Source organism: Protopterus annectens, chromosome 1.part2 (genome assembly GCF_019279795.1).
Source record: "Protopterus annectens isolate FY-2018-M chromosome 1.part2, PAN1.0, whole genome shotgun sequence".
NCBI lineage: Eukaryota > Metazoa > Chordata > Ceratodontiformes > Protopteridae > Protopterus > Protopterus annectens.
Genome location: NC_056727.1, coordinates 104338886 through 104365737, shown reverse-complemented (window position 1 = coordinate 104365737; position 26852 = coordinate 104338886). Strand labels below are relative to the sequence as shown.

Genomic DNA, 26852 nt, shown 5'->3' with positions numbered 1-26852 from the left:
CACTGGTGCAAACCAGCTAACTACTGCTTAAAAGTGCTTACTCCCACTTACCCCCGCGCTAATTTATTTTAAAGAAAATAAAATGGGGAGATAGGAAAGTGGTGAAAAAGGGGGCACAAAGAGGGACACACAGTAGGTAAATAAGCTCGGGATGTGCAGGACGGGTGTAGGGAAGGTCCATAGCTGCCCATTCCTTTAACAGCAACAGCTGTGCGCATGCAATGAATTTGGAGTGAAATTTGAAACCTTCCACCCCTGGGAGAGGGGTGAGGACAACATAGTATGTTGTACTGCCAATTCTAATTATCAGCTTGCATGTTTGTTCGATGGACATGTGTGCGAATGGGCAGCTATGTATAGGGCGTAATTTTTTTGTGGGTACAGATTGCCCCTTTTTTTTTTTTCAGGTGAGAGTGGAAGTGAGGTAGAGGAAACAGGTATGTCCAGGGAGGTAGGTTGGGAAGGTAAACAGACAAGACAGACAAGACGCTTACAAGGGCGGTGTATGACACATGGGGTGGGTGACACAATTGATGGGGTTGGATGTTTGGAAATCGCAAGCCCATGAGCCCACAGATGGTAACAGTGGAACTGAGATCCCCACCCATGGGTAGTCACCACTGAACCTTCACAGCCCCGAGGGTGGCTGTGCTGGGGGCTGCGTAGGACGGGCAGGCTCACCCGTGAGACCCGCCACTCTCGCCTCAAGCTGGCATAGGGGATCAGCGACTGAACGCTGGATCTCCCTACGCACCACAGCCCGGAGCCTTTGAAGTGTGTCAGGTGGCCCTTCTACGCTCATGTTTGCACGGGGGGGATGAGCCCCATCCCCTGCAGCACTTCCACCCGAAGGTGGCACAGGACCAACGGAGGAGGGGAGCCCGGGCTGGGCACCGGACCTGCTGGTGCCAGGTGCACTCGCCGGCTGAGGAGGGACAGGTGGGTCCGCTGGGACCGGCCTTCCCATACGTTCTGTGATTAGGTGTGTTTAATTACAACGTAAGCAAAATAGCATTCCAGATTAGTTGTAACAGCATGCAATAATATTTCCATTAACCCAACACACCAAGTATACAACAGTTGAATAGCAAGCATAACACATGCATATACTGAACCACAGTGGTTATTCCAACAGCATGCAGGGATGTTTGGTAGCAACAGGCCACCGTGATTGTGGTGTTTAAGCAGGGCACATGCATCAACGTGAATGCAAATATTTATAGAACAATAGGACATATGTCCCAACAAATATTTAAGATTACACATACCCATTGAGGTGTGGAATTGCATGGTTTATGCACATACAGTAGGGTGTATAAAAGACCTCTGTTAACATCTTATAATGACCTTTTAGTCTACACCACATTCCTAGTGACTGCAAGTGTATATCCCCTACCTGTATTATTACACTTGCCGCCATACATTAGGTTGTGTACTGGGTTTGGCTTGTTGAATATATGCCTGACCTATGCCTGACCTATCCAAACCACAATGTAAAAGCAAAATAAATCCAACGACAAAGCCGGTAGATTTTTCCTTTTATTAAGACACACCAAAACCTCTCTAGCGCCTCGGCTTAACAGCCTTCCAGGAGAAGGCCTATATCTGACATACTACCTGTCCAGGATGCAGATGTTACTGCTGTATATTTCTTGATTGCATTTATATTTCTTTATTTACATCTCTGGGATGTTTTCACATGACATTTTCACTTCGATTTGTACAGAACCCTGCATTTCTTGACACACACTTACATTTCTGGGGAAAAAATAACATGCTTCATGTGTGCCAGGTTTACTTATTCATGCCAGCCAGTAACTGCCTGTTGTGGACTGTATATATATGTTTCACAGCTACTAGAACTTTCATCACCCACTTTATATGGGACTGCACAACTCTGGGTTGCCAGCACCTTTTCAAACAGTACTGTTTGTATACTGCAAGGGTACAACAACATTTCAGACTCTGTGACACAGACACACTCTGGGTTTTAGACCTTTATTAATGAAATTACACACTTTTCCACAGGCTCATTCCTTTATTTGTTTTAACGGTGTATATGGCAGACATGTTCAAGACATATAATACCTTTATTAATAGGTTAGAACAATCTTTTTTCAGGCTCGCTCACTTATTTCATATAACAGTGCCTGCAGAGATATTATTCCAGACATGTTACCTTTCTTAATGGGTTTCTACACTTTTCTTCTGCCTCTCTGACATTTTTATCTGACAGTGCATGCAGAGGACTTATTCAGGCAATTTTATGGCTGTATTATTGGACTACAACACTTTCTTTCATGCTCTCTCCCATATTTTATATAACAATACATGCAGAATAATCACTAACCTGCCTGGTGGCGCAGCCTATCAGCATAGGTTTGCTGATTCATAGCATGGTCACCTGCAGCTGTAAAGTAAAGGGATATTGAGACATACCTGTCCGTTATACATACTCCGTTATCAATTTTTACATACTGCATTCCATGGCTACATACTCAGTTGTGGGGCATCCAGCATCCCACTGGCCTCCTGTATCCATTGGTTCAGGCGGTCCTGCTTTCGTCTCTTCAGGTCTGCATGGTGGTGATCGACCTGCTCACCAGTCCCTGGTGAGGTCACGAGCTAACCGGTTCCAAGCCTCTGCCTTGTACTCCGTCCCTTGGAACTGGCCCTGCAGGAGTCTTGACTCGTGACGGTGGATAAGGAGCCAAAACATGAATTTGGACTCCTCGATGCCCCAATGTTGCGCTCGGAAGCGTGTTCCCTCTCCAACACCAGACATTCTAACTGCAGATGTGAGCTACAATCAGTTATGGCGTGTATTCCCACCTGTGGGGCTTAGATATGCCGCATTTCCCGCACTTTTTTGTGATTGGCCATTTTGTAAAATTCTCGGCTGACTGCAGACCTGCTTAGTAATGGTTAAACTACCATTCGTAAGTATATAAATGTTAATAGTGGCTGTTTCCCCTGTGTTGTCATGGCTTAGTGGTTCTGTACTTTGCTTCTGATGCACAGAGTCCTGGGTTCGAATCTTGTCATTCATTTTATATTCATACAGACAGGCTAGGGGGTGTGGCTGAATTTAAGCAACTTTGCTCTACGTTGCTCCTCAGTGCCCTACGATGCCCTTGTTGGCGCGGCGCGCACGTCCGGCCAAACACATTGCGCTGGGTAAAGCGCCATTGAGCTATGGGCAACTCTATTGCGCTGGGTAAAGCGCTGTGCAACAATGGGCAACTCTGTTGTGCTATGTAAAGTGCTATTAAACTGTGAGCACCTCTATTGCGCTAGGTAAAGTGCTATTAAACTATGGGCAACTCTATTGCGCTGGGTGAAGCGCTGCTTAACTGCAGGCAATTTTATATCAGGATCCTTTAAAATATTTATTTTGTTCACTGATACATTGGCCATTTCACTGCTTTTTGGTAATGTTTAAACATATTTGTCAGGTATTATTTCATATACTGATTTAAAAAATAAATACGAAGGGGAGTGGTGGGACTCGAACCGTGAATGCCTCCTCTTTGTGCGAATGCTGTGCCATTACGCTATTGCTATTTGGTGTGATTTGCATTAACATTCTTTCTTATGCTCTTCCATGTCAGAATTGCTAACTCTAGCTAAATAATGGGCACACACACACGCGCAAATACGGGCAGCTATTTTGGGGATGTAAAAAAAATATATTTAATGTTTTGCGTTTTAGAACTGTGATAGAGGTTTACAATATCAGGGAGTGTGGTGTTGGGTGCAGGGACATTTGAGCGGACTCGCTCTTGTGTGTGTACTTTGTTAAGTTTTAAAACACTTGCAGGGGCGTGGACATTTAGACTGCTCGGCAGTCGGACACGCCCCCTGCTTTCTTACATGGTCCGTGTAAGACTTACGGTTTAGTCAGCGTGCCCTCATGCATATTCATGGCACGCTGACGTCAAACCATTCAACTGCAGCCTCCGAGTAAGACTTATTAAGTCTTACACGGAGGATTAGTGAATCCGGGGGTGAGTTAATTGTCATTACTTCCCCTCTAAATGGGGAATTCCCTGTGTATTGGAGATATGTGAATGACTTTAACATATTGTTTTATTGCCATTTTTGTAAATAACACCTTTTAAACTCTCATGCTACAAACGAGAATCCAAGCATTATAATGCATGTTTATATTGCCTCATGTATATTGTACTGTTTGTAAACATTTTATGGTGTATGTAATACTATGTGGGGCTATTCTCCCTGGGCCTCTGCTGAAAAAGGGCGTAAGCTCAGTCAGACATTCCTGGTCAACAAATGTCAAAATAATTAAAAAAAATAAATAAATGAATAAAATACCTTTTAAATGGGAGCATTTATTTTTTCTTTCAATTTAAATGTTGTGTAAAGTAACTTAAAACCATTTTTTTCTCTGGAAAAATAGTGTTTATTTTACTTTTTGGAGTGGCTGGCAAAGTGTTTTGAGGTACTTTTTACTATGTTTCTCTGTGAAAAAGTGACTTTTAATGGCTTGTAGTTTTTATCAGCATTTGCTGCTGTTGACTTCCATGGAAAAGATGCACCACTTTTGGCTTGACCATGGAATATATTACCAGTCCCACAGGTGATCCTTCTTCCAGCATAAAAAAGAAAAAAGTTAAGAAAACAGCCTTTGTCCCCACAGTAGGCTAGCAATTTGCTTCAGTTGCTGGTGGGTGATTCTGCTGTGGCCATTTGTTGTAACTCAGACCACTCATCTTTTACCCCAGATCCCTCTGGTGTAGCACCTACAGCTAGTATGGACTTGGGGTTAGCCATGTCCTCTGTGGCTGTTTGGTTCCTTCACTGGGCAAGAGATAGACACTATTTGTCTGTCCTGGATGAGGGAACAGGAAAGGCTGTGCCCATTCCTGAGGAAGCTGCTACTGTCATTAGTAACATGATTAGCCCATTTTTCCTGACTAAAAGAAACAGAAAACTAAGTATGGCTTCTCCTCCTCAAATTTTCTTAGACAGGAAAGGTTTACAGTGCCTGGATCAGAGTCTAATACAGGCTTTTGATCTTTATTTGTAATGTGGTTTCTATTTAAAGAAAGAGGGATACTTATTTTCTGAAGAGAGTAAAGATTCTGAATCTGAACAGGAGGATGAAGGGAAAGATAAAGGGTTTTCTCCTCCATGTTCTTATTCAGACTTGGATAAGGGTCAGTTTTTGATTCTCCCTGTGGGGTTTCTCTTTCTCAGAGACTGTTGCAAGAATGTGCCAGTATTTTCTTTAGGAAGAGACTGAGGTTTCTTAGTCTCTCAGAAAATGAGCTGAATTTCCAGAACCTGTTCTGTCTGCTTTAGAAGGTGTGTGTGTTACTGCCTGCAATTTTCTTTAGTCAACCAGCCTTAAAAGGAAGGTAGGATATATAAAGTTATTCAAGTCTTTTAAATTTTTATACATTATTCCCCAGCCTGACCCAGTAGCTATAGCTTTAGTTAATCCCACTGCTGCTAAACCCTTAATTCAAATCCTACTCTTTCTGATAAGGATGGGAAAACTATTAATTATTGGGAAAAATGTATATTTCTGTAACATTAATTTTTTAGAATTTTGAATTGTCAGGGTTTTATGTTAGTTTGTTCTAATTATGAAAGCATGTATTATCTGCAGTTTCTTCTTGAGAGGAAAAAGTCTGATTTAAATAGTTGTTTCTTCTATTGCACAAACCACTACTCATTGTTTTCTGTGTGTTTTTGTGTGTGTGTGTGTACACATATGTGTGTATGTATGACTATTGACACTTCCAGGGATATGGTAGTTGGTACAGTTTTGAGGAGGCTTGCCATGGCTACATTCTCAGAACCTGTCAGATTATGACAGAAGTGAGATTTTAAATCCCCCTTTGGATAGAGATTTAGTTTTTGCCCCCCCCCCCCCCATTGCAAAGTTGATCAAAAATTGTGATACAAGGGGTACGCTGATCCAGTGAATCTCTCAAGATTTTCATAGTCCTTTTTCAAATTTTGTAAGGGAGTCTCTTAACTCTTCATTCAGTTTTAGCAGAAAGCAGAATAAATAGTCTGACATTTAAGAAGGAATGGCAAGGAGTTTCAAAAAGAGACTTCATACTTCCCAAAACCAAGGACAGTCCAGCAAGTCTGGGAGACCTTGTGACCCCCCCCCCCAACTCCCTCTCTTGCCCCTTTTTTCTTTTAGAATGTCTTTATCTCTATTTTTTTCTCTTAGGCAACTGATTGCTTCAGACAAATGGGTTCTGAAGATCATTCATCAATGTTACAGATGGCAGTAAGAGGAAATTCCTTCTTTCCAGGGGGTCATGCCTCATCCTCCAAACCAGACTCTCTTGTTTCCACTGGTTCTTCATCACATGCTGTCCCAAGGAGGGATTGATCCATTTGCTCCTTCCCAGGTGAGGAAGGGATTGTATTCAAGGATGATGTTCTTCGTGTTTTACTGTTACAGTTATCACATTTGAGTTATCTGCCTGCAGGTAGCCCTCAGCTTGTCTGAATACCAGAGTCTTGGATTCCTGTGTTGGATGATGTCTCTTCTTCCATGACGTCAGGTCGCCAGGGGTATAAAACATGCAGCTGATGCCATTACATCAGTCTTTCTTGCCGTGTGGTGCCCGAAGCAGAAGCAGTTCGCAAGTGCCGGTTGGCTGACTCCTGAAATTTTCGTTTTCCAGTTTCAGAACTGAAATCTTCAAAAAAAGCTAAGTACCCCATTGGGGATCCTTTTTCTTGATCTTAACCAATGTCAGTAAAAGTTAACAATTTTATTACCTGTGGAAAGCAAATATCTCATAAAGATTTTCATTCGTACTGCATTCCTTGCTTAGGCCCAGACCACGATGTCCCTCGCTGTCAGTTTTGTTCCTTGTTCAACCCTGAACTATTCATTGTTGGGCTATATTTGCAGCAAGTATTTTGGTACTTGGTATAACTATCCAAAATGGCTTCAGTAAGCCATCCGACTACCGATTTTCTGAAAAAACGTAAGGATAAAGACAGAGACAGACCGCATAGGTCCAAAACTGCTGACAACGCTTCCATTAAGCTAGTTTCCAGTCTGCCGGTACTCAGTGAGGTGCTTTTGTAGCCCAATACCCACTACTTCAGATTCGCAGGCCTCTACTGAGACCCATTCAAAGTCCGGTATGCAGCGAGATGCTTCTTCGACTACGGAACCTGAAGATGTCTCTACCTTGGATGGGTCTGGAGCCGCTGTGCAGGCACTGGCTTCTGAGGGAGTATTCAGGCGTACAGACTTGCATGTTAAACTGACGCCATCTTCTTCACGACGTTCAAACCACATGGTCAGGTCCATATGCCTAAAAAAACAAATGCTTAGAATGGCTGAAGACCTTATTACCTTAATTAGGGGAAGCCAGCCTTCCCCCTCTAAGAGACCTAGAACTGATTTTCCTTCTGATTCTTCTGATCAGGAATCTGATATTTCTGTTTCTTCTGTTTACCAGGATTTGCCCTTATCTACTTATGAGGATTCTGATGCAGAGGGTTCCATTCTCTCTGCTTCCCCTCCAGAAGATTTTTCTTTTGGTGAAACCTTGCATACTCTTAGGGAGCATTTCAGCTGGGAAAGCCAGGATTACTCTGACTCCAGAAAGAGGCTTAGGGAATTCTTACTCCTTCCTCAGCACAGGCCTTTAGCTATCCCTCCTGTTCTGGATATTGTAGATGATGCTTTCCTGGAATCTAGTCTTTCCCCGGACACCTTACCTCAAGCTCCTAGTAAACCATACAGGTATTACAGAGTACCTGACTCTCACAAGTTCCTCTTCAAGAATCCTACTGCGGATCCAGAGACCATTTCACAAGGACCAAAGGGCATTAAGGCTGCTGCTGCCAAAAATCCTACCCCATTCTGATAGAGATTCTAGAGCCTTGGACAGATGGGGTAATACGGTATACACGTCTGCTACTTTAGCCATTAGGGCTTTAAATTGCCAGTTTCATATGTTAAAGTACCAGCAGCATATTATGAGACTACTTAAACAGAAAATGATGTTGATTCCTGACTGCTGAACACAAAGAATTACAGGATTTAATGCATTCTGCAGAACAAGTTGGTAAACATACTTTGCAATGTGGTTTTGACTCTTTAGAAGCATCTTGCAGGGCTGCTGACACTGGGTCTGTACTTAGAAGGCATGCTTGGCTTAAGGAGCAAAACTTGCCAGATCATGTTAAAGCTAAATTACTGGATGCTCCCTTCAACCAAGACTGCCTGTTTGGCAACAAAGCAGAAGAAGTCCTCAAAAAGATGGAGGAAAAAGCTAAATCTGTGCAAACTGTTAATGAATTCCTGCAGGTACAGCCTCCCAGCTTTAGTAGGCAAATTGGTCCTTTCCAATCTCTTCCAGGCCCTCTCAGTCCAAACCCAGGAATAGCAGACCACCTAGGTTACAGTCTCAGGCTACGCACAGGCCTAAGCAATGGGGGGCTCCCACTTCCAAAGCAGGGAGTAGTAAGGCACCTTCATATGGAAAAATGGCACAATGACTTAACCTTAACTCTTCCAAGCCCTGCTCAACTGCCTGTTCCCTTAGGAGGAAATCTCGCCCTGCATGCAAAAAAACTGGAAACTCATTACCCAAGACAGATGGGTTTTGAATATAGTTTCCCAAGGATACAGATTCTACTTCCATACCCTACCAACCCCAAACGGTTGGCCAGACCTACCTCCAAATCAGTGGGCAGAGGCCCAACAGCAGGTTCTCTTTCTTCTTAGTATCAGGGCTATTCAACCTGTCCCAGAAGAAGAAAGGTGACAAGGTTTTCATTCAAGATTTTTCCTGGTACCCAGAAAATACGGCTCCTGGCGTCCTATCTTGGACATCTCTATTCTAAACACCATTTTGGTAATTCCAAAATTCAAAATGCTAACACTTCAACAGCTGCTATGCTAGGCAAAGATGCCTGGTTGGCAACGTTTGACTTAAAGGAAGCTTGCCTGCACATTCCAATAAGGGAATCTTGCAGGAAATACCTACGCTTCAGGGCAGGCTTCATACACTATCAGTTCTCTGCACTTCTCTTTGGCTTATCTACTGTGCCCACGGTATTCACAAAGTGTCTAGCTCCAGCCATTGCATTTTGCAGGTAGGGAAATATTCAAATATACCCATACTTGGGCAGTTGTCTGATTCAGGCAGAAAGCCAGGACTTGCTTTTAAAACATCTGGCATTCGTAAAGAGACTTCTAACCTTACTGGGGTACACCATAAACGAAAATAAATCTCACCTAGTACCATGCCAACAGATTGTATTCCTGGGAGCAAGCTTGAACACAACTTCTCAGATGGCTTTCCTCATTCCAGAGAAACAAGTTTATTTGACAACTTACTTCAAACTACTGGCCACAAAGTCCCAGTTATCTGCAAGGAATATTCTGCAAGCCCTGGGGTTCATGGCCTCTTGCACACTACTAATTCCATATGCAAGACTGCATATGAGGAAACTACAATGGTATCAACATTCTCAGGACCTGGAATCAATGATTCCTATCATTCCTTGTATAAAGACAGAGTTCCTTTGGTGGCCAGAGGCCTGCTACCACAACAAGGGGCTCCCTTTCACTCTACCCCCTGCCGCCTAAACCCTAACAATAGACACACCAGACTATGCATTGGGGGCTCACTTGGCAGGGCAGTGCATTCAGGGCAAATGGAACCCGAGACAGATGCATCTGCATATCAACCAAAAAGAAATGTTAGCTGTACAGAATTCCCTAACAGCCTTCAAAGACCACATTCTTCCAGGACAATTATTGGTAAAGACAAGACAACACCACAGTTATGTGGTACATAAACAAGCAGTGGGGGAACCCACTCATACCCTCTCTGCAGAGTAGCCATGGCTCTGTGGAACACAGCCTTGAGCTACCAAGTGCACCTACAGGCTCAATTCCTGTCAGGCAAGCTAAATTCTCTGGCAGACGACCTAAGCAGAAATCACATGGACCCGTACGAATGGAAACTGGAACCAAAAATATTCAACCTCTTGAACACATGGGGGACTCCAGAGATAGACTTGTTTGCCTCCGCTCAGAACTACCAATTGGACAAATTCTGCACAAGGACTTCCCACAGTCAAGCTTGGAAAGTGGATGCCTTGTCCTTTACCTGGGAAAGCCTCTCAGTTTATGCCTTTCCCCTCTGCCTGTCCTCTCAAAGGTTCTGCTAAAGATCAAAACAGGACAAGCCAAGGACAATACTGATTGCACCAGACTGGCCACGCCAACACTGGTACCCTCTCTTGCGCAGTATGACACTGCTGGAACCATGGCACCTGCCTCAGACCCCTTCCCTGCTGTCCCAGCAGGCAGGCCAGATTCTGCACCCTCAGCTTCAAATCCTGAACCTTGCAGACTGGCTAATTTCTTGAGCTCTCCAATAGCATCCCTCAGTAAGCAGGTGCTAGATGTCATTCTGGAGTTAAGGAGGCCTAGTACTAGAAAATCCTTTGCTGAAAAGTGGAAAAGATACTGTTCCTGGAGCCAGACTCTAGGGATGGGCACAACGGTGCCCAGCTTACCTCATACACTTCAGTACTTAACAGAAATGCTCCACAAGGGCCTATCCTTCTCGTCAATTAAAATTCATGCCTCTGCCATTTCAGCACATTATAATTCTGAACCACCCCTCTTCTCTCACCCCCTGCTAAAGCAGTTCCTCAGAGGGGCCAAAAATGTAAGACCCCCCCCCCCAGGAGAGCCGCTTCTCCAGCCTGAGACCTTAACTTTGTATTGGAAAAGCTCACTCTCCCTCCTTTTGAGCCAGCTGCAACTGCAGAGTTGAAATTCCTTTCTTGGAAAACAGCCTTCCTTCTAGCCATCATTTCAGGAAGAAGAGTGTCTGAATTACAGGCCCTCATGGCAGTGGAGCCATTCATTATCTTCCATGCAGACAGGGTTTCCCTCAGGACCAGTTCTTCCTTTATGCCCAAGGTGGTGTCTAATATGGCCCTTAATCAGTCCATTCATTTGCCTACCTTTTTCCCGAATCAACAAAACCAAGGAGAACAAATACTGCACTCTTTGGATGTGCACAGACAACTTAGATTTTATTTGGACAGGACTAAGCCTGTCGGAAAATCTGAACAGCTGCTAGTTGGCTTTGCTGCAGGGGCAGAGGGGAAGGCCATTTCAAAGCAAACCATTTCTAAATGGATAGCCCATTGCATGCATTTCTGCTATACACACCATGGAAAACCTACCCCACAGGGGATAAGATCACATTCCACCAGGGCTGCATCTACCTCTACAGCCTTTCTCAGAGGTATCCCTACCAGGGACATCCTAGAAGCTGCTACCTGGAGCTTTGTACATACCTTCACCAAGCCTTACCACATGCCTATTTTTTCTAAATCCAGAGCTGGTTTTGCCACTGCAGTCTTGCAGGGCTTAATAGCTGCCATTATGCCAGCCCTTATGCTTTCTAATTTCTTCCTCTCTTCCTTAGCTTTGGAAATCAACCCAGATGTGATGACTGCAACAGTGAAACACGAAGAACATAGTACAGTTGTGTACACTTACCATAAATGTAGATGTTCGAGTGTATTCACTGTTGCAGTCCTGATTACCCTCCCTCCAGCCCCCTGACTTCTCTTGGCTCTGCCTTTCCTTCTTCTTTGATGTATTTAAGCTTTCTGGTGTATTTGCTTTTTGATGGGGTACCATAACATATAATTGCTTCCCATTGTGGGGGCACCTGACATCTGGGGCAAGAAAAACTGATGTAATGGTGTCGACTGCATGTTTTATACCCCCTGACGTCATGGAAGAAGAGACAGCATCTGACACAGGAATCCAAGACTCTGGTATTCAGACTGACCGAGGGCTACCTGCAGGCAGAAAACCCAAATGAGATGACTGCAATGGTGAATACACTCGAACATCTACATTTATGGTAAGTGTTCACAACTGTACTTTTATTGCCAAGGAACAAAATGCTTGGAGACCAGCTCTGGATATTTCTTTCCTAAACCTCTTTGTGATGGTGCCCAGATTCAGAATGATGTCACTTCACAGTCTGTTACCTCTTCTGTCAAGTTTCCTGGTAAGACTAGTCTTAAAAGATGCTTATCTCTGTTCATCCAGACATCAGATTTTTCTTAACACTTTGTGTGTCTGGATTACATTATCAGTTCTGTGCCTTACCCTTTGGATTGTCCACTGCACAGAATACTCACAAAGTGTCTATCTCCAGTTACAGCTCATTGCAAGCTACAGGGTATCCACATTCCATATTTAGACAACATGCTTATTTTTGCAGGGCCTTTTCCAAAGTGTTGGTAATCTCTTCCTTGGGTGAGAGATCTCTTACACAAGCTGGGATTCCAAAAGAACATTGGAAAGTCTTTGTCTCCTTCACACAGGATTGTATTCTTGGGCTGTTAACTAGGCATCTCTGTTCAAATAGCTTTTCTATCACATGGAAAAATAGATCTACATCTACATCTACATCTATTTCTAAGGTTTTCCAGTCGGAAGTTTGGTCACTGCTAGGGACTATCACAGGATTTTGGGTCTCGTGGCTTTTGTGATTGTCATGATACCGCTGGCAAGATTCCACATGAAAAGGATACAGTGGTATTTGAAGTCTCTTTGGTCCCAACACCATCACCCTTTGCCTTTTTAAATCCCAGTGCTGGTATTTGTCAGAAGAGAAATCTTTTGGTGGAGATAGCAGATATCCTTAAATCTAGGTCAACCCTTCTTCCTCCCTGTTCCAAAACAGTCAGCCACAAGAGACACCTTGGACCTTGCTTGGGGAACAGTTTCAAGAGAAATAAAAGTGCAGTGTGTGTCCAAAGACAGAGGCAGGTGCATAAATATTCAAGTGTGTGGGACACCAAGGACAGAGGCAGGTGCTTGAATATCAATTAGATGCTTGCCCTGATCAATGCATTCAACTCGCTGAATCATAGTTATTAGACAGTACCGCAGCCATGCAGTACATCAACAAGCAGGGGGATACTGTTTTTTACACTTTTTTAGACTCGCCACGTTAGCTTGGGATACAGCTTCACAGCACAATTTCACTTTACAGGCATTCTACATTCTTTCGGAGCAAAATTGTCTGGCAGACAAGGTGAGCAGGACCAGAGCAGACCCTCACAAACAGAAACTAGGTCAGGAATCTTCCAAGATTTCATCTCTATGTGGGAAGTTCCTCAAATGGATCTTTTTGCCTCCTCTCTGACTAATCAACTGGTAAGACTCTGTTCAGGGCTCCAGGCAAAAAGGCCTGGAAGACAGATGCCTTTTCTTTGGACAGGAATGTTTCTATATGCCTTTTTACAAATATCCAGGGTACTTCTGAAGATTCAGAATGATTTCCCCAAGAACATTGTGGTGCTTCCCTTTTGGCTCAGGCAGCCATGGTTCTCCCTTCTTTTGGAAATGGCCAGAGGCATTTAAAACTTCCTCACCGACTGGATCTACTCACACAAGAACAAGGGTGTTTGATACACCCAAACATCAAATCAACTTCAGTTGACTGCTTGGGTAATAGGGGCTTAATTCATTTTAGGCACCTTTTTACTGAGGATGCATAGCAGGTACTAATGCAGGCAAAAAGATCTTGCTACTAGAAAATCTTATATTAGCAAATGGAAAAGATTTAGTAGTTGGTATCAACAGCATAACCAACACATATTCAGGGCTGGCTATTCACTGTTTTTACAATATTTATGTGTACTGCTTTCCTATGGTGTTTCTTATTCCTCTGTCCAGGTTCATTTATCATCCATTTCACCATGCCTACCCATGGATATTCCTATTTCAGTACAATCTCATGTCAAAATGTTTTTGAAACTGGTTTTACACAAGAAGCCTCCAAGTAAACCAATAGCCCATCCTTGAGTTCTTAATTTTGTGTTAGAGAAGCTAGCATTTACTTTGTTTGAACCAGCTAACCTGGCTGACTTGAAGTTAACATGGACAACAGTTTTACTTCTGATTGCTCTGTCCTCTGCAAGAAGAATACCTGAATTGTAGGCTCTACCCTGTCTCATTTTCCACAGCGACAAGGTTTCTGTGAGAACAAATCCTCCTTTTATGCCTTAAGTCGTATCAGAGTCTTCTTTAAGCCAAACTATTCATTTATGTTTTCGTTCCTGAAATTAAAAATGAGGGGAAAAAAGCTATTACATACCTTGGATGTCCACCAACAGCTCAGTTACTATCTTGACAGAATGAAATCTTTCAGATCTTCGGATCATTTGTTAATTTCTTGTGAAGGTAAGAAGAAGGGGACAACCCAAGTCAAACAGACTATTTCTAAATGGTTGTCGAAGACAATTTCCTCTTGTTATACTGACGTACTAGAACTATTTCAGGCAGGGTCAAGACCCACGCTACCAGGGTCTTGACTTCATCTCTGGCTTTTTGGAAAGAGTTGGATTATAGACATATTCTAGAAGCAGTTGCTTGGTCCTCTGTACATACTTTAACAAAGCAGTATAAGCTTGATTCCTTCAATAGATCCAAGTTGTGCTTTGCTAGGGCCATTTTCCAGGGGCTCCTGGACTCTTTTCCTTCCATCTCCCAAACGTAGTAATAGGGTAATCTACCTATATAGTTAAGACTACTGCAGCAGTGACAAATGCGATAAACATAGTACTGTTTTGTAAGTAAGCATGATAAGAGAACACGTGCAAATGATTGCTGTTGTAGTAACTGCATCCCTTTTTTTCTTTTTTTTTTTTTTGTGGATGGATGAGGACATTCTTTTCTTAGAATTGCCCTTTCAGTGCTCTGCCTCCCCCTCTCTGTTGGAAGGAAAGCTCTAAACTTATCTTTTAGTCAGCATAGCGCGAGCTGCCTGACAGTTTGGGCATGTAGAAGGTGCCCTGAAGCTTTGGAAGCTGGTCAGCTGTTTTATGTTTAGCAGATTTAACCCTGTAGCTAAGGCTACTGCAGCAATGATCATTCGAACATCTACTGTCATAGTAAGTTTACTTACATGAGTGTACTTTCTTTCTCCAGGGACACAAGTTCACTTTCTTCTTTTAAGTCTTCCTTGACCCTCCCACTGTGGAGGAGCACAGGAAGCACTCTTTTAAAAGGAGACATTTTGTCTTCTCTCAGTCTATCAATGAAGATACCAATTTCAAGGGAGGGACGGCGTCTACAAGATCCATCATGGAAGCCATCTCCTTTGGGGACATTTTGGATTTAGTTTGACAATGAGGAGGTGGTTGTTCACCAGTGCCCCTCCAAAGAGGGATCTGTATTTCTCAAGCCTTTCATATAATTTGCTTCCTCGATAGATCGCCCCGCTGATGAACTTTATTGACTTGGTTTTGAAGTAGGCGTGGAAGGAGCTGGGCATGGTGGAGCCTGTTCAGTGCATGTCTGAAAAATCTTGGTTTCCCTGAAAGAGGATCCCACTGGAGCAAGTGGCCTGCAGTAGTTTGCACTTTGATGGCTATGGCCTTGAAGAAAGGGCTATTAGAAACAAGCTGTTCTGTCCATCCTTCTAACAGGCAGTCTAGGGCATTGGACAGGTTTGGAAAGTGAACCTGTGCTTTATCAATGTTTGCATTGTGTGCTGAACTACATAGTAGACTTAACAAGATTTCAGAGGGATTCGACATACAGTGGATATAAAAGTTTTACCCACCCCTGTTAAAATGCCAGGTTTTTGTGATATAAAAAAATGAGACCACAGTAAATAATTTCAGAACTTTTCCCACCTTTAGTGTGACCTATAACCTGTACAATCCAATTGGAAAACAAATCTGTTAGGGGAAAAAATATAAAAAAAATAAAAAACGTACAATATGCTGGTTGCATAAGTGTGCACACCCTTAAATACATTGAAGCACCTTTTGATTTAATTACAGCATTCAGTTTTCTTGGGTACACACCTGCCATCAATTAGAGACTCTAATTAACCCCAAATAACGTTCAGCTGTCCTAGTAGGATTTTCATGACATTTACTCAGTTGCCTGCTACAGCAAAAGCCATGGTTCACAGAGAGCTTACAAAGGGATCTCATTGTTGAAAGGTGTCAGTCAGGAGAAGGGTACAAAAAAAATTCCACAACATTGGATATACCATGGAACACCGTGAAGCATTCATCAAAAAGTGGAGAAAATATGGGACAGCAGTGACATTGCAAAGAACTGGATGTGCCTCCAAAATTGATGAAAAGACAAGACGAAAACTGCCAAGAGACCTGCAACAACACTTTAGGAGATGCAGGAATTTCTGGCAAGTAGTAGTTGTGTACTACATGTGACAACAATCTCCCATATTTTCCATATGTCTGGACTATGGGTAGGGTTGCAAGATGGAAGTCTTTATTTCTTACACAGAAAAACCTCCATGGCCGGCTAAAATTTGCAAAGCCATACGTCTCCAAAAGCATGTGGGAAAATGTGTTATGGTTTGATGAGATCAAGGTTGCACTTTTTGGCCACAATTCCAAAAGGTACGTTTGGCGCAAAAGGAACACTTTGCATCACCAAAAGAACACCATCCCCAAGGTGAAGCATGGTGGTGGCAGTATCATGCTTTGGGGTTGCTTTTCTTCAGCTGGAACTGGGGCTTTAGTCAAGATGGAGAGATTTATGAACAGTTCCAAATGCCAGTCGCTTTTGGCCCAAAACCTTCAGGCGTCTGCTAGAAAGCTGAAGATGAAGAGGAATTTCACCTGTCAACACATAAATGACCCCAAGAAAACATCCAAATCAACAAAAGAATGCCTTCACCAGAAGAAAATTAAAGTTTTGGAATGGCCCAGCCAGAGCCCAGACCTAAATCCAATAGAAAATCTATGGGGTGACCCGAAGAGAGCTGTGCACAAGAGATGTCCTCGCAATCTGACAGATTTGGAGCGCTTTTGCAAGGAAGAGTAGGCAAATATTGCCAAGTCAAGATGTGCCATGCTGATAGACTCTTACCCAAGAAGATGTTGTAATTAAATCAAAAGGTGCTTCAACAAAGTATTAGTTTAAGGGTTTGCACACACAACAAAGTATTAGTTTAAGGGTGTGCACACTTATGCACCCAGTGTATTGTATGTTTTTTATTATTTATATTTTTTCCCCTAACAGAGTTGTTTGTTTTTTCAATCGAATTCTACAGGTTGTAGGTGACCTGAAAGGTTGGAAAAGTTTTGAAATGATTTATTGTGGTCTTATTTTTTTATTTCACAAAAAACTGGCATTTTAACAGGGGTGTGTAAACTTTTTATATCCACAGTAAGTACTAAGCTCCTGATTGGAGCCATGACTGTAGAGTCCCACACGACAGTGGATGCACAGTTGGTGACACTTCAGTCTATTTATTTCTAGTGTGTACATGTATCTTTTATGCACTGTGGTAAATGGAACCTGTAGTGTGGCAGGCACCACTATTGCTCTACATCAATATTCCTGGATGCTTTTATGCGATTTTGCAGAGAACTTCGATATCCTTTTTGAATTCCACTTCTGATGGGTGCATTCTTTTTGGGCCCAAAGTGAAGAACATGCTGATAAGAAGTGAAAAAGTTGTCAAAACTGTGTCTGCCATTGGTATTCTCTTCTGCAACTCCCAGGTGCATTCCCTCAGCCCAAAAGGGTGGTAAGAGGCTATGGTTCTGAAAGACTTAAGGTTTTATACATTACACTTCTAGAGTTAGATCCCTCCAAGAGGAGAGGGGAAACGATAACGATGGATATTGCCGCGGGACAGAGGTGCTCTGCAAAACCATGGGTTTCAAGTCCCTTTCGCTGACAAAACCCTTTTAGTGCTCCTAAATGGTTGCCCAACTGCTGCAGTATAGAGGCAATTGGGGGGGGGGGTTACTTGTCTCTGCTTCCTCATCCCTAGTCAGCCATCACTGTCTCAACCAGATTCCTTCTGACATATATGGTTGGATGCAGAAAGTAGTATTCAGAGGCTATGTCATTCCCTGTATTTATCACCCATAAAGTCAAAAAGAAAGCTTCCGGATATTGTATTCCTCTACTGAAAGGCAGCAGCTTGAGAAATCATAAGGTTGCTCGAAAACTGAGTCATCCAGGATGTCTCACTAGAGCAACAGCAAGAGTCCGTAGTCTACTCTAGCTCTTTCCTTTTTGGTGCTGAACTAAAACAGGGGCTTCGGGCATATTTTGGACCTCTGTCACTTGAACTTGTTTGTGAAACAGAAAAAATTCCTGATGGTCATGATTTTAGTCCCTTCTACCTCTTTTGAGGAATGATTAGTGGATATGCTTGGTAGACCTACAGGATGCCTTACTATTTTATCAGGTAGCCAGGCAGTTCATAAGGTTCCTCCACTTTTGGCTGGGAGCCAGTCATTTCCAGTTCCAGGCTGTGCCATTTGGTTTCACAACAGCCTTTTGGGTGTTCAGCAAATGCATGGCAGTAGTTGCAGCGTATCTCAGACTGCAAGGGTTCTGGGTGTTCCTGGGTCTAGACGACTACTCCATGAGGGATCTACTAATCTGAGCCAGGGCTTTCTTGCTCCAGGTATGCCTTTATTAGGGTTCAAGATTAATATGGAGAAGTCCAAACTGAATACTGTTCAAATGATAGAATTCATAGGATGCCGCCAGATGTCACCTTGAGAGCCAGGCTTCTGGATTCCAGAACTCGTATTCAGCATCAACAGGCCTGCGTAGTTCTTTCTCAGCAGAAGCCCCCATTAAGATTCATTCATTGTTTGTTGGGCTCAATGGTAGCAGTTGGGCTGGATAGATAAGATACAAAAGTTATATACTTACCATAACATTAAATCTGTGTTTTCTTCTGTTCATCTCAGCTTTCCATCCTTCCAGCCCCCTACCTAATTGTCATTTTCTGGGCTGTCTGTTGACTGTACTGGACTTGTTCAGAGTCTTGTCTTGTTTACAGTCTGGGACTGTTGTCATTTTTGTCCTTTTTTAATTTGGATTATATAGGAGAAGCCTCAGATATAGACAGGTAAACTCAATTTGAAGAACTTTGAGGGCAGAGGGGAATTATGGGTGTTGGGGATAAGCCTGAGCATTGGATCCAAGTGTCTGAAAATTTGCAGCATCGTATTTGGTCAAATCTGATATACACAAATGTTGAGATGGACAGAGGAAGACTACATGGATTTAGAATTATATTAAGTACATAGCCTTCATTTAATGATGTATAAGCAACAATACACAGTGACACTGCAGTACACTGTCTTATTTTCCTCACTCAGAAGTTTACTAGATATGTGTGTGGTGATGTAACTGCTGTGAATCCGTGTTTCTTGTGATTCTGCAAGTTCCTCTGTTCTTCAAATGTTGAACCAGCACAGACCAGTCTTAATCATTCTGATGCTCTTCTGCATTGGAATCATATATACCTTACTTTATCCCCGGGACCACTCTTGTTTTTTATGATTCTTTGAAGTATATCTGGTAAATTATTTCAAATACTTCTCTTTAGAAACTGAGTCAATGTCATTTGTTCCGATTTCCTAAGTTACCTTCAGTTTTTAAAGATTCTTCATGGCACTTTTCTGTAACCTATTGGAAACGTCTTTAACCTTCTGTCCAACAAAGGGGTGTCTGTTTTTTTTAAAGAAGGCACACATGTATTAATTCAATATTTATATGTTTTCTGTCCTTTTTGCCCATTTCGGGTTTTCTTGTTCTTTCTACTATAAAGTATTTTATTCTGCCTTTTTTTTCATTGCATTTTGTTTGTTTCTTTCTTTGAGGCTTTGCTTATCTGGTCACCTCATTTTTTTTTCATCTGATAGCATTTCAATGTTTTGTTTGCATTTCTTAAATTTTTTCAGTGTTCTCTTCTCCCAGATGTTCACCACAGTCCAATTTGAAAATCACAGTCTTTCATTTTTGCTTGTTGATTAAATTCATGCATTGATGGATTACTTGTGTAATAGCAGATTTGATACACTGCCTCTTCCATTATTTATGATGGTTCTCAAATGGGGCACTTCTTTATTCTCCCAAACTTGTATGACATGAAATTCATTACTCTTGCGACATTTATGGTGAACCATATGGTGTGGTAATCACTACTTCCATTATAGATCCCTACCTATAAATCTGAAATACTTTCATCAGCCCTGTTTGTAAGCATTAGGTCCTGGATAGTTGTGTCACATTGGTTGCAGTTTTAGCAGTTCCTGCTTTGTCATATGAGGCAATATAAACTCTTGGATTTCACACCTCCTTAGGCAAATGATTGTATCTAAGAATGTTGAACTGTAGTTTTGAACAGAATATTGAACATTTCGTTGGGTGGTTCACTGCATTAGCATTTCTCCCTTCTTTGGGGTGCAGTGACACCAGAATTAATTGTTATAATTAGTTGTGGGGCAGGGATTGCAGTCTGCTCCACAATAATTACTGTTGTGTAAACTTCCAGGAAAGGAAATTTGATCAAATTTTTGCCCATTTGAGGAAATGGAGCTTCAACAGGTGTCCTACATGCAAATGTCATGCGTGTGCTAAATTGGCTCATTTATTCTTACACTCACTATCTGTGTTTTAAAAAATCCTTTGCCCAGTATTCTGCTCACTATAATCTGGTTATCACTCATCACTATTTTTATACTGCATCATTGTAAGTGATTTTTAGACAGTGCTTTTTAACTAGTGGAAAAGGAATTTCCAATGATTGTTTAATATTTTGTTGTTTGCTATTGATTTTTTGTGTTACAGCATAATAACATTATGCATTTTTGTTTGCATGTTCTCCAGTATCATACTTGAAGTTTAGGCATCATGCAGTATACCTAAATGAATGAGAAAAATGAAGCAAAATTAAAATGGATTTTATTGATTAGTTGTCAGTAGTTCTGACAGTTTTGGATCATTAACAGAGAACCTCTTTAATTGATGGGTAAGCAGCCAATCCATCAGATGCTGTCTTTACTGCATTTAACAAAGCTGTAAAATCTCCTGTAGCAGCCTGAATAAATTGGACATTGGAATGTTTCTTAATACAGATGAAACTATATCAGAAATAAAGTTTGCTCTGTCACACTTCATCTTTGATTTGCCATTTCACCTTTGAAGGTAAATGGCATAATCTTTAGGCTTCATAGACTGTTACATAACCATTGGTACCCTACAAAGATGTACAAAACCAAGTTTCATTTTATCTGTGTAGCTGTCAATGTGAATGCTTGGATATGGATATTAACCTGTTGTATATATTTACAAAAGGGAAAATTAAGTCAAATAATTTGACTGAGATCCAGTTTCACATCATGCTTGTTTAAAACTTTTGGAAAAGTGAGCAAATTTTCCCCAAGGTAAAAGTAAAGGACCCATACTGCAAGTCTTTTCAGATGGGACATTAAACTGAGGTCCAATTTGCTTGAATTTGTGGTAACTCAGCTGGATGTAAAAGACACCACGTCACTTGATGAGGGGATTGTCCTAGTGTTGTGGCCAGATTTCTCCTAGTAGTATAAATCCCACCTCAGGTCTCCCCTGAAAACAGGCCACTGGCCAAGTGGGCCTAACCTGATTATAAAAGATAAATAAAAAAATATTTGTTTTGTGGGGGCTACAGCAACAAAGAGGGCACACAGTAGAGTTAAATTGAGAAGGAACTAGTAAAACCCACTTTATCCAAGAATCCAAGGCAGAATTATGGGAGAGCCTGAGCTTATCCCAGCACCCACTAGGTTTAAGGCAGAGAAATTAATCCTGGATGAGATGCCAGTCTGTTGCAAGCTTATACATGCATGCTTTCATGTATGCACTCTCATGCACAGAGATACCCTCCCACCCTCTCTTTCTCTCTTACTGAATGACTGACTCATTCATACATTGTACACATACATGGACAATTGGGAGGATCACAAGTTGATCTACAACAAAGCTTTTTGATGTGGGAGAAAGCAGAAACATTCTGTGAAAACCCATGTGGACACAGGGAGTATATGCAGGTTGTATACAGAAGGAACCCTAATGAGGAAGTTAACTAGAAAAACAAGTATTATGAGGCAGCAATGCTAACTGCTACACCACAAGGTACATTTGTGCTATGCATAAATCACATTTGTCTTGAAGGCAAATATATAGTTTGTAAAGTATACCGATTTCTAAACAGAGTACATTTTATCTAGAAGAATGTGATTTAGAGAAGAGAGCAGTTTATTACTTGAACACTCTTGTCCACCCATAATTTGTTGTTGTCCTGTATTAGAAAACAAATTGCAAGGAAGTTTTAAAGGACTCTGAAATGGTGTGGAGATGGAAAATTGATGATAGATGCATAAAGAATCATGATCTGCAATGTAAAGTGTTTTGCTTGTTTTGCTTAATGACATTTGTCACTGAACCTTAATCTTTAGGTTTCTCAGTAAAGCTGGAAAGTACTGAGAAAGCAATCTGGTCATTTCCTTACTCTGGCTTAACTACATTTCATATGGTATCTGGATGCTGCACAACTTCTTGCAGTTGTATTTTGATTCTGCTGTGAAGTATTATGTGGTTTGCTTATTCTATTGCATTTTTTTCCAAGTCAGCAGTTAAAACTAAAAGAAAATTCTACCCAAGCTAGAATTTCCACTGTGCGATTCTTCAAACCTCTTGTATTAGAGGCACATGGGATATAGTTCATCAGTCAGTTAGAAATTAGGTTATGTGGCTACCACTGTTAACCCCGTTTTAAAGTTTTTCCTCCATCAGGGTCTAAATTTGTGTTTTGTGACAATATTGCTTTCAATTTTATTTGTAGCTGTCGAAAAGGGTCATACAGATGTCGCAAAGCTGCTGCTCAGACATGGTGCTAATATTAATGGACCACATTCAAAGTGCGGATGGAATACATTGCATCAGGCAGCTTTTCAGGTAACCTGTAAAATCATTATTTCATTTCCATTTAAATTGTGTGTTTTACCCTTTAAAATGACTGTGTGCATGGTTTTGGCCTCCTGTGATTTATGATTCTTACACTTGCTTAGAGAAAGGTAGTCTAAATGCTAATGATTATTCTGCATTTTGAAAGTACACAATGCATACTGAGGGATATGTTGGACCGTGGTAATTATGTGGATATTTTTAAGTAATGCCACAATGTTTTGAAGATTAATTTCAGTGTGATTTTGTAACTGCAAAAAATGTATAAAAATTGTGATGTGCAGAAATGCATAGTGAGATAATGGAGCTGCACTGGAATTGTGCTGAGAATTGAGTGCCGAAGAACACTAGTCTTTGTCAGTTCTTCTGCAGGATATGTCAGGCAGGCTTTTCCACATATAGCTTATTAGACCTCTCCAACACATTTTCAGCAGTCATTAATACCTTTAGCTTGTTTCTGCTTCCTTGAGGAACGTGTCCTTCTCATTCTGCATTTCCTTTGGACAATGAGCTTGTTTGGACTGGGCAGAAACAAACAGCTTGTAGTATCACAGAATCTGAAGCTATACCTGCCATTGTCATTCTGAGCAGTGTTTTACATTAATATTGATAGCACCAAGGATTCTTTTATGTATATCAGCTAAGGAGTTTTCTACTTGATAACATTCTTTTCTGGAAGTCTGTATTGATACTTCTGAGATTTGTATAGCCCTGCTCTGCTTGACTGGTTAAGTTTCAATAATTTCTTCATGCTTCTGGATAAAAATAAGCTTGGCTGCAAAATAGTCCAGTAAAATACTGTATTCTGTTGTTACTGTTTGTTCCAAGTTCCATAGATGAACCAGAGTTAGATTTATCCATTGTACCCGAACCTTCAGCACAGGTGCTTCAGACAGCTCTTGTAAGCTCTTCCACAGAGATGATCCATTTGGTGTCAGTAGTGACAGTCATTTGGGAGTGGTAGAATAAATGCACTTTGGATTTGTGCAGTTATGAAGTTATATGATGGATTTTAGGAGTGCTTGGTTGGTGTTCAAACTATTGATAAAATCTGATAAATTTAAAAAAAAAAGACTTTCCCCAAACTCCCCGGAGTTGGTACCAGAATTCATTTTTAATTCAGGCTTTTTGTTGCAGTGTTGATGTACTAGGAACAGAGACAACAAAATGGTTATGTGGACAACTGGAAGTTGCATATTATCTTCATTTTTCGTGCAGACCTCTTTCAAAATATAAACTTAAATTGAAAGTCAGAATGCTGAACACCTATTTGTAAGACTTGGAAAAAGACTTTGTTAATGAATTTGTGATGGTTTCTGTATTCTACAAGGACAGAAAACCAGTAGTGGAACTGATAAAACCCTAAATAAAATAAGCTTGTTACAAGTTTGTATATTTTGCCTTGAGGATTTATGTATAAATCAAATGCAGATGGATGTGTTCTGTCTGCCAAAAGTGCTTATCATCATTGACTTTTCTGCCCATTGAGAGTGCCATTAATTGTAATAGTCACTTTTCAAGGGGGACATGGAAGTACTGTCCACTTAAGTCATTTTCTCAGAGTTGCACTGTAAGCAAATGAAGGTAGAAGGAATTAAGCCCTGGATGCAGGAACCAGAATATTAAGACCTCAGAGCTTTAGTCCTCTAATGTTGTGAATGCAAAGTCTTTTCTGAAAAGAGAAACGAAAGAAGCTTTCATAGGAAGTGCCTGTAAATTCTGGAGTTAAGCTTTTAAAATGTAATTTTGAAATTGTAACTGCGTTACATTTCTCTGTCACAATCCTTTTTTTCTATGTCCCCTCCTTTGCAGGACCTATACACTTAGTAGGCCCTCAACACTCTGCTTACAGTACCTAACTGGAAATCTAGCTGTATCTGCTCCTCCACATACTATGTGCAGTTTGAAAGTTTTTTTTATTTTCCCTTCTTTATCTTTTTCAAGTGCAATTCAGATGTCATTATTTACAGCTCATTTTTCAACTGTGCTCATGCTGTCCCACTTTCCAAGTTACCTTTTTGAACATTTTGCAGCTGAGTACCTCAGTTCCCCACAATGAAAACAAACTTTAGGCTGGCAATTGTAATGAAGAATTCATCTACAGTTATAAAACATAGCATACATTTAAGTTTTCTATAGTTCCATTCATAATTTTCATCACAAGTGTATTCCATTTAGCAAAACATTCTATGAGTGGATCCTTAGTTTTTAATACTAATAATGTCAACACAGTGTTGTATAACTTGCAATGTTTTGTCACCTTTATTTAAAATGTAATTTCTAAATTGAATGAACTTGTACTTGTGTTTGGCTAGCACAAAGTTTTGCAAAATAGTCACACCACAGCTTATAACATTCCTTTTGAAAACTAAACACACTTTCTTACATCATTGTGTTCAAAAGTCATATCAGAAGACTTTCATTTCTCCAAGTCTTTTAGGTTTCTAATACCATGATGGGAGTGTGGACCCCATTCCTAAGTCAAAATATGTTTGAAGTTCATGAAATTCATATTGTTTCAATCTTTGACGCTGGCCAGAAGTGCTCTTCGCATCACACAATGTGCCCAGAACTGACTCCTCCTGCAATTCATACCAAGTTACATGTATGTGCAACATGTCTAAGTACGACTATACATTTGTTTTTATAAGACCCATTGCTCATACTAGTATTGGAATTGTCTGGGTATTCTTCTTCTACATTATCTTTGGTTCTATCTGAAAATCCTGGTGTTTTATGACTTTGTAAGACACTATACAAACTTTAGTCACTGGGTGTAGCAATTTCAATGATCAATGCTACTTTGTCTTTTTGTAGACTACTGTATCTGTTTTTCTCGCATCTGTTTTTTGAACTGTTGAAAATGGGTGATCCCATATGATATAAAATTCATCATTTTCTGTCATACTTTGTGGCTGATGTTTCCAGTGTTTTTCAGCTACCTCATTATTATAATTGCACAATCCTCAGTGACGCAGTCTTGCCACATTATTGTACTTTTCAGTATATAGTTCTTCTGTCATTAGTATGTCACAACAAGCAACAAGATGTGTGACTGTTTCCAGTTTTGGTTTACAAAACCTACATTTGTCTGTTTCTCCCACATGTTCAATGGACTTTGTAGCTCAACATGTACGTAGTCCACCATCTTGGACCCCAAATATTAACCTTTTGTCTTTTGGTTTAAATTCACCTCTCCTTAACCATTCCTTTGTTCAATCCTGATCGATACAAGGTTGTTCCAAGAGTTTTCTGTGCTTGTAACTATTTTTATGCATTTTCCACATTTCTTGCCTTCTCATCTGGTCCTTCACCTTCTATGCTTTCTTTTGTGTTTTGGCACATTCAGTTGTTGCCTGATTTTTATCTACTTCTGATTTAATTTCCATTCCCGCTTCCCGATATGCTTCTGGTGAACTAACCAGGGAAATCATCTTAGACTTATTCTCCTCATGTTTTAAAACTTTCACTACGTTTGGATCTTGAGGTCAGCAGATAAGCATGCAGTCCTATGATTGCAGATATATACATGTAATCAATTTTGAGGAGGCCCATACCTCCTTCAGAACGGGGAATATATAGTCTTGGTATACACTGATTATTTTATAAATCATTTGATGGGCACGAAACAATTTTCTTGTTTTCCTGTCTAACTGATCTATTACCTTTTTGGGCCAGTCAGTCACTCCAAAACTGTAAGTTAGGACAGGAAGATCAAATTTGTTTATAGCTTGGACTTATTCCTAGATGTCAGAGCTGTTTTCAGTTTTAATTTTAGTCTTCTAAAATGTTCCTTACCAAATGTTATTTGCATTTGTTCATGTTTTATTGTTGATCCTTAATGAATTCCCAAATATTTGTACACTCCCTCTTGCTCAAATTCTTTTATATTACATTCCTGCCCCAGGCTGATGTTTTCTTGGTGCTGCAGCTTTCCTGCTTTAAAGGTTGCTTTTGCACATATATCAAGACCAAGTGACGTTATTATATAATCTAAAAAAGTTTTGATCACTTGCAGTTGTGCTTTCAGTTCCTC

General features: G+C 40.9%; 1 protein-coding gene across 1 annotated transcript in view; it reads left to right on the top strand.

The window, feature by feature from the left end:
• ASB3 (ankyrin repeat and SOCS box containing 3) overlaps positions 1-26852 on the top strand; it is a 1155430-nt gene that overhangs the window by 164175 nt on the left and 964403 nt on the right. The window contains exon 3 of the mRNA XM_044055058.1: positions 22695-22807. Within this exon, the coding sequence (XP_043910993.1) occupies positions 22695-22807 (113 nt within the window). The remainder of the gene's footprint in view (positions 1-22694; positions 22808-26852) is intronic.